Source organism: Euwallacea similis, chromosome 4, assembly GCF_039881205.1.
Source record: "Euwallacea similis isolate ESF13 chromosome 4, ESF131.1, whole genome shotgun sequence".
In the NCBI taxonomy this organism is placed as follows: domain Eukaryota; kingdom Metazoa; phylum Arthropoda; class Insecta; order Coleoptera; family Curculionidae; genus Euwallacea; species Euwallacea similis.
This window is the reverse complement of record NC_089612.1, coordinates 1,363,887-1,384,883: the sequence shown is the minus strand read 5'-3', so window position 1 is coordinate 1,384,883 and position 20,997 is coordinate 1,363,887. Positions and strand designations below refer to the sequence as shown.

At 33.8% G+C, this 20,997-nt stretch overlaps 1 protein-coding gene across 5 annotated transcripts in view; it reads right to left on the bottom strand.

Moving 5' to 3' along the window:
- Nucleotides 1-20,997, bottom strand: part of Fas2 (fasciclin 2) — a 90,633-nt gene that overhangs the window by 9,653 nt on the left and 59,983 nt on the right. For 4 of the 5 annotated variants that reach the window (XM_066388948.1, XM_066388945.1, XM_066388946.1 and 1 more), the window contains 9 exons: nt 19,269-19,462; nt 17,558-17,690; nt 17,079-17,341; nt 16,292-16,472; nt 15,764-16,066; nt 15,238-15,595; nt 12,837-13,093; nt 11,717-11,997; nt 9,780-9,963 (listed from right to left, as the gene is read on the bottom strand). In XM_066388948.1, coding sequence (XP_066245045.1) covers nt 9,780-9,963; nt 11,717-11,997; nt 12,837-13,093; nt 15,238-15,595; nt 15,764-16,066; nt 16,292-16,472; nt 17,079-17,341; nt 17,558-17,666 — 1,936 coding nt within the window. In that variant the 5' untranslated portion in view covers nt 17,667-17,690; nt 19,269-19,462. Of the gene's footprint in view, nt 1-8,512; nt 9,519-9,779; nt 9,964-11,716; nt 11,998-12,836; nt 13,094-15,237; nt 15,596-15,763; nt 16,067-16,291; nt 16,473-17,078; nt 17,342-17,557; nt 17,691-19,268; nt 19,463-20,997 lie in introns of those variants that run through there. The other variant, XM_066388949.1, reaches the window with a different exon arrangement.

Sequence of the window (20,997 nt, the reverse complement as noted above, 5' to 3'; positions counted from 1 at the left end):
TCAAAAATGCACAATTTTTTACTGTTACAAATGCAAATTTCTTCACTCTACATCTTCATTTATTTACATTTATGCAGTCCAAAAGTAAGCTCTAGACGACCTCCTATCCTCTCCAATTTCTATTCCTGCTCAAAGCCCAAGAAATCAATCATTAAGAAAATTAGAAGGATGATCTGACGACTCACTACTCTCAACCTTTAATCTTCTTTCGCTCTCCAGAAGGATGAAACCATTGATCGGCCAAGAGAAGCAAGTTATCTTCCTTAGGTATGACCCAAACTTCTATTGGCCCATCTTGTGCTTCTTGAATATTTTCACTTTTCTGTTCTTCACTTAGGTGTTCAAAAGTTAATCCAAGTTGACTAAAAGGTCCAATATATGATGTGCGTGAAAAAGCATCTTGCGTCAGGAATTTACGAAAAAAATTTAAAGAATACATGGAAGAATGAAGTTGCAGTATTACCGGTCTTTCTAGGGGATGATACAAACGCATATGCTATTGTTGCACTGTGTGTTATAATATTATTAAGATTTTGTTAATTGGACGTATTTATCAAGAAATGATTCTCAAATCTAGGGAGTATCTACAGGATGTCCCAGTGCAAAGGAGCCATCCCGGATATTTTTTATACTGTCGTGTTTGGAGAAATTTTCCGAAACATGTGGATTGATTTTTCTTGGGAGACACTTGGCGCTTAAACAAACAACCCCCTAAGAGGCAGCGTTACAACCCCTCAAATTTGGATAAGGAACGAGGGTCGACTGGCATCTAGTTTTAAAGGTCTTGGCCCTCTTAACAACAGGCTATGATAATAGTAATTTTGGCGCGTCGTTTTCGCAAAAATTCAAACTTTATTTGTTATCGCTAAACGCACTTGAAAGAAAAAAAATTAATTTCGTTTGTAAATTCTTATTGCTTCTCGATTTTATCAATTTAGATAAAAATGTTACTGGGTTTGCTATTTTCTACCAGGTAAGACTTTATTTTATTCATCATACACACAACACGAATATAAATTAAATTTAAATTTTTACAAAAACGACTCGTCAAAATTACTTTTATCACAACTTGTTGTAAAGAAGGTTTCAAGGCCTCTAAAACTAGGTGTCATACGACCGTTCTTCCCTATTCAAATTTGAGGGGTTGTAAAGCCTCCTCTTAGGAGGTTGCTCGTACAGGCGTCAAGAGTACGTTAAAACGTATTCCCCAAGAAAAATCAATCGACGTGTTCCGGAAAATTTCTCCAAATACGACAGTATAAGAAATATCCGGGATGAGTCCGTTTTATTGGGACACTCCGTATAATAACCTGAGAGTGACGTTAAAGTGACTTAGCAAAACAACTTTCCATAATTTAAAAGTTAAAGGGCTGGCGTCAGGGTTTCAGGTAACTTTCGAATATTAATATCCCGATGTAAAATAATCCTGTATTTACGTCAATGAGACAGTGAAGCCTTCATTCTATAACGCACCTAATGGATCTGACGTTAGTTTGACGTCTTTTTAGAGAATGATGTTGACTTCGGATTCGAGAATCGGGGTCATTAGCTTGAAGACTTTACATTTATTTACTAATGGTATTCCGGAAATTTCGGTGAGTTCAAGAGTAAATTATGGAGATTTTCTACTAATTTTTACTTGTTTTGAGAAAAATTCATTGTGGTTTTTATGTGACTTTGAGAGGTAACGTTCTTCATTCTAACGAATGTATCACTCGGTCAAAGCTGTAAGGCGTTTGAGTGATATTCTCGTAGCTAAATATACAGAGTGTCTCCGAAATGGCTGTATAACGCTTGACAAAAAAGTCTTTAACTAAAAATAAGGCGTTCTGGGCAAACTTACCTACATATATCCCATGTTGCTTCGTTTTACCGCTACAGGGGACAAAGTTCTGAAATTAATATCGATTTTTCGAAATAATTGCTAAACGTTTTTGTTGATTTTCATTGATTTTGTAACACGAAGAGTTACTACATAAATTGGCGTGTTTTGACGTAAAGGGAGTCTTTTTTTTAAGTGTGAAAGCGTTAAAAATGACGCGTGTTTCGTAAATAAAATTTTGCATTTCTGTTATCTTCTGTAATAATGACTTTAATTTTTTATTCGCTAATAGCTAACTTTATTTTGAAACTTTTTTGTTTCTTGTAAAATTTCCGCCAGACACAGTTTATCTAAAAAAAATTATATACCTTGCAAACCATCATTGTCGTTTAGACGGAACGGAAACATGGAAAAAGTTTTAATCCTAAATAACTACCGACTTAGTTTAATGCTATAACAAATCTTCGAAATGTTGACCGTTTTCCTGAATATCTAAATAAATTCATTTCAACAATTTATTCGCACTTTGGACATCGTTTCAGTTTTTTTTAATATTCTTTCACAACGGTGATGAACTGCAAGGTATCGTAAATCATTTCTTTGTAGAGAAACTGTCCGGCGAAAATTTTACAAGGGAAGAAATATTCTAAAATAAAGTCAGCTGGTTGCAGAAAAAAAATTAAATTAATTCTTACAAAAGGCACAAAAATACAAACTTTTATTTAGGAACCACGCGCCACTTTTAACATTTCCACGCATTAAAAAACGATCCCGCTTACATCAAAACATGGCAATTTATACAACTCTTAGTTCCAAAATGAGTGAAAATCGATAAAAGCGTTTAGAATTATGTCGAAAAAACGATATTTGAGAACTTTGGCGCTCTGTAGCGATAAAACAAAGCGCCATTGGATATAGGTAAGTTTGCCTAGAACGTGTTATTTTTGTTTCAGGAATTTTTGGTCAAGCGTTGTCCGGTCATTTCAGGGCACTCTGTATAATTTTAAAGTAAAATTTTTGTCGGGAAATTACACGGATCGCGTTCTATCAAAACGGCAATATATTAATTTTGTACGACTAACAGAATTAAGTTGTGGTTTCCATTTTTTATCAGGAATATTTTTTTAAAAACATTTACAATATTTGTAATCCCTGCGGCATAAAAGTCTACAAAATGTAATTTTAGAACTAAACGTGGTGTAATACAGTGGTTATGCAAATATTGGGAAAATAGAGTGTATAAATCCGCTTTTATTTGAATGTTCAATATAGCATGTAGCAAACAATTAAAAAAATTCAATTTTGAGGCGCAGGTTAATACATGATATAATGGACATATAGGAGTTTGTGTACTAAATAGTGTTGTTAGGGCAAGTTAAAACATAAAGGCAAAGCACTAAAGCTACAATAAAATTTCAACAACTAAATTGGTCCTATTTCGAAGCTGCTTTTGAGACGACGAAATCTGAAAATTCCTTCGAAATAGGGCCTTTCTATGTGTATGTAAATTACAAAACTACGTACATGTGTCGACTCCCAAACTTGGAGATTGTCTGAATGCATTTCTGCAGCGATCACAAAGGTACAAAAGCGCAGGAAGCAAAAATCACAGGTCGTTTCAAAAGTTTATTTTCAGTTAAAATTGACAATCTTAACAGAAGTAAAAGATATATTTAATTTATTGTCTAACTATAATAGAAAATCTTGTTAAAACAGTCCTAAAATACAAACACAACTCTGCTCTTTTCTAAGATACAGGATTTTTTGGCGAGATGTGACACCCAAATTTGCTACTCAAACAGGCCAATAATAAGGGAAATGGTTGTTTAAAAAGTTCGTCATAGGTAGTCCACAAAACTCAGCGTAAATCCATAACTTTCTAGGCAACAAAGTCATTTTGGCTTGTAACGAAATCAGTGGTTAACATTCTGTTGTTACTAAAAGGCCATAAACACTACTAAAGCCCTATTTAGCCACATTAGGGTGAAATTTCCCTGCTTCATTGGCAAGGTAAAGCAGGTATACGCATCATGCTGTTCAACATCAGGAGAGTTGTCGAAATCCAATTGGATCGCATGTTGGCACCGGTGCAGATGTGATCCTTTAGGGCTCGGATTAGAGGGTTGTAATAATTGTAATGTTACATTAAGAGGCGGAAGTAATTTGATTTAGTTCGAGTTAACAAACGATTTTATATCTTCAAGGGTGTAATCGTTCTGGATTTGGAGGGAATACATTGAAAAATACGTTCCTAAGTACTAAAAGTTTCTTAGTTGTTTATGAAGGAGATTCGCCAAAAAAATTAACGATGAGAGATGCAGAAGAATGGTAAAAATACTCTTAATATGTGGCCGTAAAGTCCTCTTGTTTCTACGAAAGGTTCTCTTTCACTCCAGATATATCACTAGAACAGTTCTACTAGAATGCAGCTTTTTCGGTAGTTTTCCAAGTTGAATTTAGTATTTCAAAGAAAACCCTTGATTCAGACTTACATTAACTCACAGTGACCAAAGAGACTGCAATAACACATCAGAGGATTTGCGGGAACACTGACACCATTAAGTATCTGTAAGATGAGATGAAGGCCCAGAATCTCCTTCGGTTGCCAATACTTTAGCTGTGATTTCTGGAAAGGTGTGAAAAATCGCCTATCGAGGTGGGCTGATTTGGAAGGATTGAATCCAGAGAGAATATTACGAATGTATCTTGCGAAAGGCAGAATGTAAAGGAGATCTAGGAGCGTAAAATATCAATGAAGTCCTAAGAGGAAAATATTACGAAGAATATTTCTAAATGGCAAAAAATCCAATTTTCGACTGTTCAAAGTTTATCAAGGAAAATTTGAGAACTTTTACCAAATCTCCGGCAAGTTTCGTATCTTCAAAATCCAGGAAAGAAATAACAGATTTCTCATTGCGGAACATCCAAGTTTGCATTCTATGGTAATACCAGGCAGAATTAATACGATGAGAAGCTTTCGAGGGCCAAAACTACAGTCGTTACGAAATCCTAAATTTCTATTGTGCAAAGTTCCTGAGAGAGCAATTTTTGGGCACGGAAACGTTCCTTCCTGTTGTAGCGATGTAAAGTGAGATAAGTTCGATTTATGGTCGAATCCAAGTTGATCAATGGGGAGGATTTTTAGAATCATGGCATACTCCACATTTGAATCTTGTCTTCAAGTATAATACAGAAAAACGGCTGGATTCCTGTTTTGGCAATGCAAAGCTGGGCAAAGAGGTCACAGTTTTGTAAAGTCTGAATTCTCAAGTTTTTGGTTTAAAAATCAAAACCAAGTTAATTGATAGGGCACATCTTGGCACCCATGGCTAATTTCACATTTTGACCTGTTTCTTTAGCTGCAATCCAGAAAAACATGCCAGTTTCCTCTTGTAGCGAAGTAGAGCCTGGATGAAGAGATTTCGTAGTCTTCTACAATTTGAATCTCTAAATTTGTGGTTGTAACGTTAAAACCAAATTTGGCAAAAAACATCATTTGTGCAACTACGACAAAACTCCCAGTTTGATAAAAATTTCAAACCCTTGTTGTTGCGAGGAAAGCTTGAATAAAAGGGGCGTGGTTTTCAATAACCTGAATCCCCAAGTTTTCGGTCTATGGGTCAAAACAAGTTCCTTAACTAGGAATATTTGAGCACCTGTGGCAAATACCACATTGTGACTTCCATTTTTAGCTGCATTATGTATACTGCCGTATTGATGTAGAGCTAGATAAAGGAGTCACAGTTTTCTAAAATCTAAAGTATCAAAATGTCGTTCTTTGGGCCAAAATTAAGTTCCATAAGGAGGAATATCTGAGCTCCAATTGAAAATACTACACACGACATTAACCTTATTCTCCAATCATAATTCAGATAAAAGTTTATGTTGACCTAACAAAGCTTTGACCTTCTTCCTCATCTTTAATCCAGACAAAATTACAGCTTCTCCTTATAGAAACGTTGAGCGACATAAATGGGTCAAAGTTTAGGAAATCCGAACAACCTTCAAGCTTTCTTTCTCTAGATTAATACTAATTTCCTTAAAGAGAGATTTCTAAGCCCCTAAGGGAGAGCCCTCGCCTTCAATCAAACACAACTACGAAGGAAATGTTATGTTTTGATCTTTGCTACTTTCAGAATTAAAATATGGAGAAATAAATAAGAAGAAAGTAATAAACATAGATATTGTTGTAATAGCAAGTTATTGGGAAATTAGGAGATTTAACTACTCAAGGGAGTAGCTGCCAAGCGAAGGATGATATTGTTCTGCCTGGAGGTTTAGGTGCTTGTTAGAAGATTTTTGTGGTATCCATTAAATAAGGGGAAACGGGGTCTCTACTTCCAGACAGGAAAGATAGTTTCTTCCAGCAGGTGCTTTTCAAAGGAATATTTTCCTTTCTTCATGTACAAGCCTTCCTTATAGGTTCATACTGTTCCCCTCACACATCCAGACTTATCCAGAAAGCCTTCAAAAGGGAGTAGTTACAGTCCGACTTCAACTTGAATCTTTTCATTCCAGCGATGCAGCACAATTTGCGGAAGTTTTTACGGCAATCCTAATGCTGAATTAATCTGGATGAACATATTCTAGTAGAAAAGATCATAGAATGCAGAAAGGAAGACAGAAATTGGCTGCATAGAAGAGTTACACGTTACTCTTTTACTTACATCATCCGCAAATGGGGTGGCACGACTACATATGCCTATCATCATTTCCTTTGCTTTTAAAGCAGATAAATAAAAAAACGTTAAGGTTGTAAAAGGTAGAAACCCCTCAATACAATTCCTCTGAATATAACTTAAGGAAAATGCACTTCCTTGAATTTCCATCAGGTAATACAAGTTCAAAGAACGTCTGCAAACACAATAGAATTTTCCTGAGAAAATCGACTCGAAACTCTAAGCTCAATCATGTTTCGACATATTTCCATCGAGGATATTTACTTTTGCTGAGTTTTTGAATAAAAGCTCCGGCTTATTTGTATCTAGAAAGTTTTCAACTTGTTGAGTTAAAGGGAACGAATTTGCAACGTTGTCGATACTTTTAACCCTATACACACATTTCCAGTCTTATACCCTAAAAAATTCGTTACTCATAGTTTAGCACACTCAACTCTACTCATGCACGCATTCACGCAAATCCCTCAAGAAACAGCCTCATTTCGCACTCACAAATGTTTCATATACATAATGACCTTATTACCTACATAAATGTTTTATATAAAATGGAATTTTGCGTAATGTCGCCGTCCCTTGAGGTATTTTTATACCTAAAGTACCTTAGTTCTAGTAAAACCCTTAATAAAAACGGATTTATTGCAGAACACGCGCAAGGTCATGCACAGCTCTAATGCCTCGTAATCGAGCTCTTTCGTAATAAAACATGCATTATTAATTAAGCTTGCCTAATATAATTAATGATTTTCATGGAAATTTACTGCGGAAATGAGCTTTGGTTTACTAATTAAACTTCTAACGAAATTACGTTTTGGAAACGGGATATAATGGAGCTACTGAGAAGTTAAAGGAGGTTGTATTGGGTGATTCTTTAATGGATTTTCTCTGGATAGACAACATTTTTATTTAAGGAAAAATCGTGGGTAGAGTCTCACTTCCTCCGATATAGTGAAGAATAAATGAAGAAAGAGTTGACTTCATTTCCGCCTGAATTTATAAAACTTAATTAATCAAAATTAATAAAAAAATAAAAAAGAAATTTATCAATAGTCTTGTGCCTTATAAAAAAATCTAGATTATGAAGTGAGGAAACGAAAATCACTTACAATTTATTGTGTTTCTACGTTGGTACGACTTAAATGGAATATGTCATTAATGATAATTCTCGCTTCAAATCAAAAATTGAAGATAGCAAGTAAGGACATGAACGAGAGATTTTGCCTCACTTCTATTGAATCATCGTTATTAGAAAGCGAAGAAAAATAAAAGAAAAAATTTACCTCGTCTCTGTCTTAGTCGTTTTGAAACTTATCAATATTTGCAAAACAATTTAGATTAGAAAGTGAGGTAAGTTAGTTTTTTCATATTTATCTTGGTTCTCCTCTCATGGAGTATTAATGGCAACAAGTTCATCAAAATATCGTGAATGCAAAACGGAGAAAAATAGGTGATATCATTTGATTCCTTTCAGCTTCAGATTTTCTAAGATAGAATAAGTTGTTAATTCCAACCTCTATTTTTCGTATAAAAGAATCGAGATTAAAATGTAAAGATATGAAACGGAACATTTTAGCCCCACTTGTACTGAAACATTTGAAAGTAAGGATTAACCGAAGAGGGAATTTACTTGCTGAATGACTTGAGTTACGATGAAATAAATAATTATTATTAATAGAATTTCTCCTTACGAAAAAATCGATATAAGCAAATGAAGAGATGAAGAGAATGTTAGGAAATTAGACAATTGAAGAGACACATTTCGCAACAGTCTCTCCTTTATTTAAAAAGTGAGGAAAGTATTGAAAACTCGAAAATGCAAAGTAAGGCAAATCAGGAGTAAAGCATTGTTATTGCTACTGAATTAATTTCTCTAAGAAGGAAAATGTTACCAATCGTTACTTCTTTTTGAAGTAAAAAAAACTGATATTAGAATGTGAAGAAATGGAAGATGGAAGCTTCCCTCCACCTCCTTCACTTTTAATGAAGACCTGAGATTAAGAGTGAAAAAAATAAGAAAAAATGTTTTTTTTACTTAATGAAGTAATTGAAAAATATATACAGCTTTTTCTAAAAAAAAAAAATGAAATTGGAAAGTGGGAAAACGGACTAGATAGTTTCTCTCATCTGTAATGGAAAATCTACAATACAAAGGGAGCAAAAATTGTAGCTTGTTTCTGCCTTAGTTTCTCCATTATGGAACAACAGATAAGATATCAGTCTAAGGAGGGTAGAGCTAATTTAAGAAGAACAGGGGTGAAATAAGACTGTCACGAAGGGTGAATTATGTTCGAAGTTATTGAGCTGTTCAATTAAATTCACCTTAACTGAAATTGCCTCAATCATAATTTGGGAAAAAGTTTACATTTTGCCTTGATATATTGCCTCTGGAAATCAATTTTCGAAATCTGATCATTTTCTAATCGAAGTATTAGCGCCTTTAATTTTATTTTGTTCCTTTTTAACGCTCATTGCAAGCAACAATGTTTACTGCTTTTGGACTTTAAGACTCTTAAGGAAGTAAACGGATATTCAAAACTGTACAAAGATTATCAGGGCAGTGAATGTGAAGGCACTAATTAATTGCTGAAAATATCAAAGCGAATCTTGCTCGTAAACTTAAAAATCAAAGCTCGATAAGCTGCAGTAAATTTAACTTCCACGTAAATTAATAAAGCGTTGATATTTAATCAAATTGTACTTACATTGATATATCACTTACAGATTAAACATCACATTTAAGGTTTAAAGAGTCAATTGCTCAGGATATCAAATTTGGAGTAATAATAATTTTCCACGATATGAGATCGATCGAAGAAAGGAATTTTTTAATTACAATGAAACAACAATGATATTGCCGACTTATTTGATATCCAATGCATCTACCTAGATACTCATACGTTCCTAATTGAGTAAGCCTATGTCTCCCAAACATTAAAATCGCAATAAAGCAAATACCAAAGCAGCCTGTAGGATCAATATAGAATTCGATCTCGTAGATGAATTCGTCCACGGATTTCCTTCTAAAGAATAAATAAATGGAACCTTATTAGTTAATTGGTCTTCCATCTCTCAATCCTCACAAGCAGACATACAGTGCAAAAATACCAAAAAAAATGGAATAATAAAAAAGTAAAAAATACTGAAAAAACAAAACTAAAACAAAACTGTAAAATAAAGAGAGAAAGTCACAAAAGCAAAATACAAACGAAAATTTGCACACGTCACACAACTTTTGCCCTTCATGAAGTCTGTGTGGTAGTTATAATAGAGTTGCCGCTCACCTCTTGCAGTTCTAAATCTGATGGTGGCAGGGGAGCTCGAACCCATGGCGTTTAGAGCCCTCAGCTCCACTTTATAGGAGGTATCGGGCATGAGGCCGTTGAGGGGAAAGTTCGTGTATTGCACTGACTGCTGGATGTTTTCGCTGCATTCAATGTCTCGTTCTGCATCATCAATTTTGTGCACCTAGAATCAAAAATTATTAAAATAATTTGGGAATATTTGCACAACACTAGAAGAAATGACTCAAGTTAAAAAACTAGAATACTCGTGCCCCACATCACTGTAAAAGTACCGCGCTGTTATTTATTAATTTTTTCTTTAAAACGTATCGAAGATTTCTAAAATATTTATTGAAATTCATAATTTTACCTCGAACTGAAATTCCTAAATATATTGCTTGATCAATTTCAGAAAATTTGCATCCTTTGTCGCTGTGAACAATATTGTAGTTCAATTTATTAATTTTTAATTTTTAATAAGGTATCTCAAAACTCAATCAAAATCCATTAAAACAATACTGAGAAATGGTTTATTTTCCGCCATTAAATGGCTTGAAGCCAAATAGGTGCGTTGTGGCAGACGTTTCAATATTTTCAGTTTCCGCTCCTGTGAATATTTCCATTTCATCAAAAATAAAATCTGAATAACTAGAAAAAGGATTTATGAATATTTCAACAGATTTTCACTGGAAACGTGGAATCTTTTTGACTTGCAGCGTCAATGTGGGTGAGGGAAAATAACTTCATTTTCACTCTTTGAGGCTGTGCTTAAGACTGATTTCTTTAGGTATAATGTCGTTTCTATACATCATGAAAACGCAATTCAAATCTTCGAATTAGAAAACTGGCAACTCTCATTTCTGTACGTATATAGATACCGAATTGATCGATTTCTCCTAAAGAATTAGAAAAATCGTGTTCTCTATCACTCTAAATGTAGAGCTGAATTACAGCTTTGACCCTTTCGATCTGGTGATTTCAGATTTAATTTTGTTTTGTGCCTGGACAGGAGAATTGGTTTCAGTGACGAAAATCTAAAGCTCAAAGTCAGTTTGATTGAGTCCTAGATATTTAATTTAGGAGATTGAGAATACAATGATTTTCGAAAATTAGAAAATTCGTTGCTCCTGTCAGTGCAAAAGGGGCAAGCGTTCTGTTTTTTTTTATACGTTATTGAGGTCAAAAACACTTACTTTTATTTAGGAATTAAGTTGCATATTGAAAAGAAAAATATACAAAGTGTCATTAAATTATCAAACATTTTTATGAGTTTTGATGGTTGTAGCAACTCTGCAATTATTCTATTTTAGTCATTCTAATATACACTAATATTTTATAAATTTTACTATGATATTTGTGAATTTTAAGAAGAAATTTTGAAATTCTGGAGCGTTCCAAGAAGGCCTAGAAAAATAAACAAAATACAGATGTTGACTGTTGTATAGTCTCATTTTGGGAAGTTTAAACTAGGGGTAAGAAGCGAAGAAAACTATTGTCTATCATAGGGGATATGGAAACTTATAATTTTTTTTATAAATTGTTAGCCGAACCTGTGAAACTCAAGGTTAAAACGAGGGAGGTTCGAAAAAGGGGCAAAAAATCAGGAAAAACGTTGGTTTAATGAGGGAGAAATGATGCTAGTTATCCTAAACTATGAAATATTTTTAAAATTAATAAAACAAGTTAATTTTAAGCCGATATCTTAAAAACCAGATTCGCTGGAAATTCAGGAGTTTTGATACTTTTAGCCATTTTTTAATCATAGTGTAATTGAAATGAGTCTTCTGTATTTATTTTTGGAATATTTAAAATCTTTTTGCTCTACTTTCTTACGTAAAGCATGTCTAAGCACTTTAAAAGACTATTAAGTATGCCATACATAAAATAAAATCTACACTTGTCTATTGTAAAGAATGAAGGGAGGAATTGATTCTTACCTGGCAAAACCTGATAAGGTAATGCTCAATCGGCTCCCCATTATCAGCAGGCACATTCCACCGAATTTCGAAGTGATTGGAATAAGGAGCGGAAAATTCTTTGGTTTCAGTCAGATTAACGACACCTGGCACTAAAATGGTCGGTTCAGCCGGCGCTGATCGACGAGGCATCATAATCACTGGACCATTGGTCCACGGTCCCAAACCGACGTCATTTCTGGCCGCAAATCGGAAATGATAAGTCGCTTCGGAGACTAGGTTTTCGAGGATGTAAGGAGCACCTACAAGAGAGATGTTGGACGATTAGTAACTATAATTTACCAAATTAATCTTTTTCTCGTATTAAAGTTGAAGAGAACAAGTTGAAAGATCAGTGAAATCACGAGAAAACTTGTAGGATGGTGTTGAATTTATCTTCTCTTGAGACAAACTTTTTAGCAGCTGCAGATATTGGTTATTTGGCTAATCAGTGCGGAGAATTATGTTTTTTCACATGCTGTGAACAAGGACTTTAACAAATATTAGAAAACTCGTGTCCTACATCGTGGTACATAATGAAGCAGATTAATCAATGCAAATTTCACTGTTATTTCTTATTGACTATTCTTGAATTATTTTCGGTGTGTTTAGGATAAATTAATTATTAAAATAAAACAAAAAAGATTTTTGAATTAAAAAAATTCGACCGAAAACATTAGAAAACTTACTTCCATCATCGCTGCAAGTATGGAAGTTGTTATTTGATTAATTATTTATGATTTATTTTCTGTGCGATTGCGGTGAATTAATGGTAAAGTTACAGCAAAAAAATATGAATTTTTCACTTTTTTTTGTCGCTCTCGCATTTCTGATAATAATTCAACGGCGATTTATCTTCAAAAATCTCGACGTGCCTTTCTCACTCCGGCGCCATTAAATAAAAATTAATTTTTCCAATATCGCTTTCAATAAAGGCTTTCAGCTCTTTTGGATATGAGCTGCCATTCAGGCGATTTTTCATTTATTATCCTTCACCTGGATGGATGGCAGATTAGCTTCTCAATAGTTCATTCGAAAGTTAATTAAAATCGTCCAAGTTATTATACGATCGCCTGGATAAATAAACAAGTTCCCAGCTTACCATTGCTCCATGTGTGCATCAAAGAGTTTTCCCAGCTTTGCTCCTGCCTTTCGGGCTTATATTGAACTGTATAGGACCTAATTGGCAATCCGTCGTAGTTACTCGGTGGCACAATGGAAAATTTAATAGTTGTGGCCGTGACTGTATTAGGTTTTATTTGACCGATTGCCAAAGGAACGGAGCCTTGCTTTAACTGGATTGTAATTGACGCCTCTCCAAGAGCGTTTCTTGCCAAGCACTCGTACAATGTGTAATAGCTGGAAAAAGAGAGGGAAATCATAATTTCCGCTGGGGGTTCCTCGAATTAATTTAGTTTATGTCTTAACCTAGAGAAAAATTAATCGTATTATAAAGACACTAGGTGTACTATAAACACTGTAAAAAAGTGGTTAATTAACTTTATTACCCAATAAAAATTTGGTTATAAATTCACACTCGCAAACTTGGTCTAAAGCTAATTTAGAGAAAGCCTCTGGATACCCGTATTTGTTTCTCTCATAAAAGGGTGAACGTAAAACTTTTCTCCAAAGATGTATTAGGGTAGGGTTGTATTATATGGTGAAAAAAGGAAATTTCTTTCTGGAATTTAAAAGGGTCGTATAACGAAAATTAGGGAGGAAACTTGTGACGGAGGTAAAAAGAAAGACTTCTTAGAATAAAGACTCTTTCTGTCGCGATGAAACTTTTGAATATAAAAAACTTTACATCCCAAAATCTATGCAACAAACAATATTTAAATTTAAAGATCGTAAATAGCTACATTAAGACTTAATGTAATTTCAGTAAATGTCGTCTTTAAATAAAAAATCCCCTATGATCTAGTAGAAATCCTTCGGTCTTGGAAAAACCTAATCACATCTGTTTCTCATCAATCCAGATCTTAAGGTATCAATAGAATTTAATGTCGTTAAATCGATTGTGGTTTAAGCTGATTTAAAGCCTTAAATGAAAAAGGCCTCAGAAGTCCTAGACCAAACCTTTTAAAGCCCTTAAGGAAAGCTAGCGTGACGACATGATTTACGGTGGTTTAGAAGAAAAATGTACTGTATTTTCATTCTATTTAAGATCTAGAAAAAAGGAAACAAATAACATTTAAGGAAATTTAGTAATGAAGAAAGTGATTCAAATTTATATTTTCATATTCGGGATAACATTATGACTATGATTTAATATGGCTTAAGTTTATTTAAAGTTTTCAAAGCGAAAATGAATACATTTAAAGCTAGTTTGTCAAAGAAGGACATTACCTAAATTGATATGCAACCAATTTGAAGTACCTATTAGCAACGTGATTTACTATTAATTTAACTTAATTTAAGTAGATTTAAAATACTAATAACACGATTTATTTATAATTGAATTTGATTTAAATCGTGTTAAAGTATTAACAATCGAAAACCAATATAATTTCATCGAGGGAGGAATAAATTAAAATTTCTTTCTATCGATTTAGATGTACTTATGCAGTGATTAATTTATGATTTGGTTTCATTAAAGACCATTGAAATCACTTACTATCCGATTTATGGATTTAAGTTGAACTAAAAACCGCTAACGACGAGAACCAATAGCAATTAGGGTTTCTTCGCAAGCAAAGCAGTGATTTAGTAAGATTTATATCTGATTTAAAATATAACTAAAGTAAATTATATTGATTTACTAGAGTCTCTATAAAAGACAATTAAAAGAATATATTGAAGCTGGGACAGAAAAGGCTGGTTTCAAGGTAATTCAATCTATTTTAAAGTACTAATAATACGATTTATTTTTGATCAAAAGCGATTTAAGCCGATTTAAAATATCTGAAATGGATTTAAGGTGATTAAAAAAGAGACTTACCGGTTTTTATGTTATCGAAAGTATAAATAACGTGGTTTATTTAGCATTTAATGTGATATAAGTCGATTGAAATATGCGAAAGAGAAAAAAAACCAATGGGATTTGAGGGGATGTAACAAAAATTATAACTCTAAATTGATAAGTACTGAATTAAAATACAAATAACGTAATTTATATATGATTTAACCTAATGTGAAGTTTCGAAATAAGACAGAACCGATTTAAATGGTGGAGTAAGAATGAAAATGATCTAAATTGGTTTATTTCTGATTTAAAGTACTAATAAGACGATATCTTTACGACTCAATTAGTTTTAATGTAAAATATTGATATTCAAGAGATTTAGATCGATTTATTCAAGATTTAATGAAGAGTAAATTCGAGCCACTTGGACGAAATTTCAGCTCGTTTAGCTCGATTTAATTCCGAAACTTTCTAGATTTGAGACTCGCCGAACTCTTCTGTGTTATCGCAGCAAAGTTGACGAAAATTGATAGAGCAAAATTCCCATCCGAAGTTAAGCGATACCCATATTGTGTGCATAAACACAACTTAAACTTACCGCGGCTCATTGTATGGCTTGACAATGAGGAACGATTGCGGACTCTTTCCGATAACTTCAAAATTCGTTCGCGAAACTCGTCTATTATTGAAGTTCTCCTCGGAGATTTCAATTTGATTCCACCGCCAAACTATCGTGGCATTTGGAATGGCTTCGGGTAGACAAGATAAATTCCCTGGTCTACCATCCCAGCTCCAAACCGGAGGTAAATCTTTGGTTCGATTAAATGTCGGCTTAAACCATACGGTAATGTGTCCGTTCTTATATGCGGCTCCTGTCGGATTTTCTGCTATGCATTCATAGAGACCGTCGTCGCTTCTAGTGAGATTATTGATTATCAGAGTCCCAAAAGCTTCACCTGGAGGATAATAATTAGATGAGTAAAAAATCATTTAAATTAGTAGGGAATTTTGTTGCTTATTGGCCGCATTCGCAACAAAACAACTGCTTCTGAATGCGCCCATTAACAATTTATTACTTCGCTTAATAAAAAAATATATTGCTCACTTGTCGAAGCATTTATTACCTGCATCATTAAAAGTTTCTTGTTTCAGGGTGATTCTTGTATCCTCGATTTGCTTTTCCACTGTAAAGGGTTTCGAACTGCTAAGTTTCCTGAATGTGACCTTTGGTGGTGGTCGACCCTTTGTTTTGCACAAGAGTCGACTTTCGCTACCCACAGGTGTTGTGGCATTCAACAATTCGTATATTTGCGGTTTCACTAAAACGTTTATCCTGACTTCTGTTTCCACATTTCCAGCGGGGTTTACGGCCACACACTTGTACTTCCCGTCATCGCCGAATTCGACTCTGTTCATTATTAGTTCCCCTGAAACAATTAGGGAAGTTTCCCATTTACTGTTGTGGGATAAATATGGCTAAATTTATAATATATGAACTATAAAATGCAGACATTCGAATTTTCCATGCGAGAGGAGTAATATACGCGTACGTTTTGCATATCTAGCGCCATAATTCAGCCATAAAGTTTCGTTGGAGAAGACACCAGGGGAGATGTTGGAAACAAGAATTTAAATTCAGGGAAAGCATTCACCTGTTAGCTTTTTAACGTCGAATCGATCCGTTTTAGATAAATCGTTTCGGCGGTCCAGTTTTATCCATTGATAGGATGGAGGAGGTTTTCCGGTGGCTGTGCACTGCACCGAAGCAGTTTCCCCTTCCACCACTTCGATCGACTTCATTGGGAGAATTTTTGGTGGTACTTGAATCTCCACCTGTAAAATAAGCAATGTGGGGTATTGGAGAATTAATTGTTTATTTTTTCAATTTTTTTGTTTTTATTATTTTAATTCTAGAAGTTTCTTTCGATTTATTAATTTTTTGAATTTTTTAAATCAGAATAAAATTGTACAATGATTACTAACAACATTAAACTTTTATATGATAAAGAAAACATTTAAATTTTATGTTTGAAAATAGCAATATTTAAATGTCAACAGTTGTAATACAATTTAAACCGATTTAAAGTAATAATAATGCGTGTTATCTAGGAATGAATGTGACTTAAGTTGATTTAGAAGCTCGAGAGATGGGAACCAAGACGAATTCAGATAGTTAACCTAGATCTATGAATTTAAAGTACAAATAATGTAATTTATTTTAAATCAAAATGTGATTTAAACTGATTGAAAGTCTCAAAACGTGAAAACTCATGTTATTTAATGTGGTTTAGCGAAAATGTAATTGATTTTGTATAAACGTAATGAGGGATCTAATGCGATTTAAACTAATTTATATGTAATTATTACTCTACACTAAAATGATTAAATATAATTTAAATTTATTTAAACTCACCTCTATAATAAAACATACTAACTTACCTTGATGTTTCTGGTCTTATACACCCCAGTAGAAGGCACCAAAGCTGAACACTTGTACACGCCATCATCAGCCTCAGTTACATTACTTATGATGAGACCATCAATATCTCTAATGTACTTTTCAGTATTTTCAGCAATCAATTCGTCCCCTTTGTACCAGTCAATGATGGGATATGGGTCGCCTTTCACTATGCATTTGATCTTGAAATTGGTTCCTACCTTGGAGTACTGACTCTCTGGAGCGTCTGTAAACTGCACATCCTCTGGAGAAAGAAAATGAGTAAGAACTGAGATTATTTTGATTTATTGCTTATTGAAAAAATTATTACTATGCAACCAAAAAAGCTTATTGTTCAGTAAAAAATGATAATTTAAGATCTTTTTGTTGTTGAGAAAAATCTATTTTTTACTACAAATTACTACTTTATGAAAAATATTACTTAGTAAAGTATTACTTACTGGAATAATTTATTACTTACTGAAAGTGCTGACTTCGACAGAGGCAGATAAAAACTGAGTATTGGTGTAGCTCGCATGGCAACTGTAATTTCCTGCCTGTTGAGCTGTAAGCCCTGTGAAGACCAGCATTATTCCTACATCTCCAGGGACATCCTGAAATTGACAAAGACATTTAGCGTAATTCCCGAAATCTATAAAAATGTCTTTATATACAGTATGTCTACTTAAGTTGGAATCGTATGGAAAATTTTTTTAACATTAATTTTACGAAAAAAAATTATTCTTTATAAAAAATTCTGTATGGTCTTAAACCTAAAACGAAATAAACAGACATCACACTTTTGGAACCGTATACCAGTTTTTTCAAAAATATGAATTTTGCTTAAGAAAATTTTATCATTGTTAGTTTCAATAATGCACATTTACCTCTTGTTTATTGAAAACAAGATAACTTTTCGTCTTTTAATATGTTTTCATAATAATTGCGCAATATAAATAGGTAATTGGTGCATAACAATGATTTATTGTGCTAAGATGAAAAGACGAAGAGGTAATAATTTATGTGACTATGTAGGATCATTTACTTTAGTTTTAAGTTATTTCACTGGTTCCTCGATATAGCCACCAAAACATTTAATCGTTCTTTGACAATAAAATTTGATATATGTTAGAATATTTAATTCCTACAAGAACGTCAGCAAATTTTGATCGAACAAAACGGTGCCTCATGCCGCAATACATTAGCTGTTACAAAATGTCTTCAAAATATGTGTTTTCAATGGAAAAGTAACTCACCGACGTTCAAATATTTTTTACCCTGCTAGATCTGCCGATTTAATCCCTATGGATTATTTCTTATGGAGTTACTTAAAACGGAAAGTCTACGAGTACAGGTTGTTCCAAGATGTGAGTCATTTAGAGAGGACTATTTCGGTAGTATGTCAGGAAATTACTCCAAATATGAAAATGAATGATGAATATTTATGGAATTTGGCAAATGAAGGTTTAAATGTTTTGAAAGAGACGGAGGTACTAGTGAAATTACTTAAAACTGAAGTAAATAATCCTTCATAGTGGCACAAATTATTACCTCTTTGTCTTTTCCTATTAGCAAAATAAGTTATTGTTATGCATTAATTACCTATTTATATTGCGCAATTGTTATGAAAACGTATTAAGAGACGAAAAGTTATCTTGTTTTCAATAAACAAGAGGTAAATGTGCATTATTGAAACTGACCATGATAAAATTTTCTTAAGCAAAATTCATATTTTTGAAAAAACTGGTATACGGTTCCAAAAGTGTGATGTCTGTTTATTTCGTTCTAGATTTAAGACCATGTAAAGCTTTTTATGAAGAATTACGTTTTTTCGCAAAATTAATAATAAAAGTTTCCCATATGGTGCAAACTTAAATAGACACACTGTATATCGTTACATCTATCAAACAAATCAAAGTATCCAAATATGTGCAAATACCCGTTTCTCGTTTGGAGCAAATGCAGATATTTAGTAGCACCTTCACTCGCATAAAGCTATGCAAATTGTCAAGTCATTAATTCTCGAATGGCTCAGTACACTCGAAAGAGTAAACGGGCATATATCAGGTTAACGAATTGCTACTGTTTGAAACGTTCTCTCTCTCTCTCTCTCTCTCTCTCTCTCTCTCTTTCTCTCATTTATATGAGCCGCAAATTGTATTATTTCAGTGTGGAAAGTGAGGGATTTATACCTGGATATAGACAGGACTACTCCGATGACTATTCTCTATTCTCTTATCGTATTTGTTTCTCCATTCCAGGTTGGTGATTAAGTCCGGTTTGGGAACGCTCGGACGACAGGTCAGCACTAAGTTCTCGCCTACCTCCTTTCTTATCGGTCGCGACCTGGGTTGGATTTCTAAAGATGGTAATTGTGCACTTATCGCTGAAAACAAAATAAAAAATCGCTCAATTTAAATTCTCTGGCAGCATATTTGTCAGTCGGGGAATAAACAAAGGTAGAGGGATAATTTGATTTTGCGCTTCTAATTCCTCCCTCTGAATCCCGCTAACGAAGATTTACTCAATTCAGCTCCTTATCATTTCGAGTATGCAATTAAGGAACAATTTAGGGCCTAAATCGAAATAAATGCCAGTTGACTCCATTCCTAAGATTTGTCCTGACTGCGTAGATATTTCATTTCGTCAAGAGCCCCGCTGAGCTGATTGTAAACTTCGGAATCGAATTAACGAACGCAGATTTAAATTAACCTAAGGAATGGGGATCTTCGAGTTTTGACAAGAACGGGGTTGGCTGTTTTACGAGGGTTATTAGTGAAACCAACAAGCAGCTGAATTTACCTCAATTTGAATTTTTTTACTTTTATATACGCCATGGCCTAATGTCCTCGAAACCGATAAAGATAGGTGTGTAAATTTTATCAAGGAAAAGTTCCTCGTGTGTAACATATGGAGAAACGTAGAGTTTTCAGAATTTATTTTTTCAGGGTAACCTTACGCTCATATTCCCCGAACACTAAGAAAGATGGATATCGAGATTTCCGTATCAAACTCAAAATATCGCACCATATAGAGGATGTTCTATATGGAAAAGTATAGTTCCAGGAAACCAAAGATGTAGAAAATGGCCTACGTATGCTTGGTAACTGAGTCTTCATGTCCTCATGGAGATTCAGTTTACATGGAAACCGACTAAGTTAACTATAGGGAAGTGTATTAAGCAGCAGTTCCCTGTCTATCAGGGTCATAATATTCAATGATATACCGGTTATGAGAAAAGTCGGGTTTCCACGACGCAAAGAGGCTCATGTTAACAACTTCCTTGAAAAACCATTAAAAACTCGTCTAATTCTTATTCTACCCGAAAACTAACTCAGATACGTTATGAAATTCTTCGTTTTAATGGCAATAAATGAGCAAAAATTAATAATTTTTTAAAATTTACGAAAAGCGAGGGTTTCAACGTGGCCCTTCCTTTCTCCTGCAGCTGTGGTTTGCCCCATTAACCAGAAATTTTAGGAGATTCGATACGTTTATTTTAATGGTCCATTTTCTGGAGAATCACTAACGTAAAAAGTTTAATTTAGGTAGTAATGATTTATCAAAATTGAATAGTGAACAAAAATTGACAATTAACGAGCGTTTGACTCAAGTGCTTAAACCCTCTTCTGTGCCTGCGATTTATTCCAATTTAAAAAGAAATTGTGAGATCTTTTGTAGCAGTAAACTATTAAAATCAACTTGGTTTTAAGTAGACAACCATCGTGGATTAAATTCACCTACACCTCTGCTTTATTCCAACTATTCAAGCAATTTTAGAAGATTTTAAACGTGATTTAAAAGCTCAACATTCTTTAAATTTAGTAGCGCAGCTTGTTCGTTTTAGTGGCAATAAATTATCAAAATTGAATTGACTTTTTAAATTAACAATAAATTAGGGAGTGTTTCGATGTAATTCTC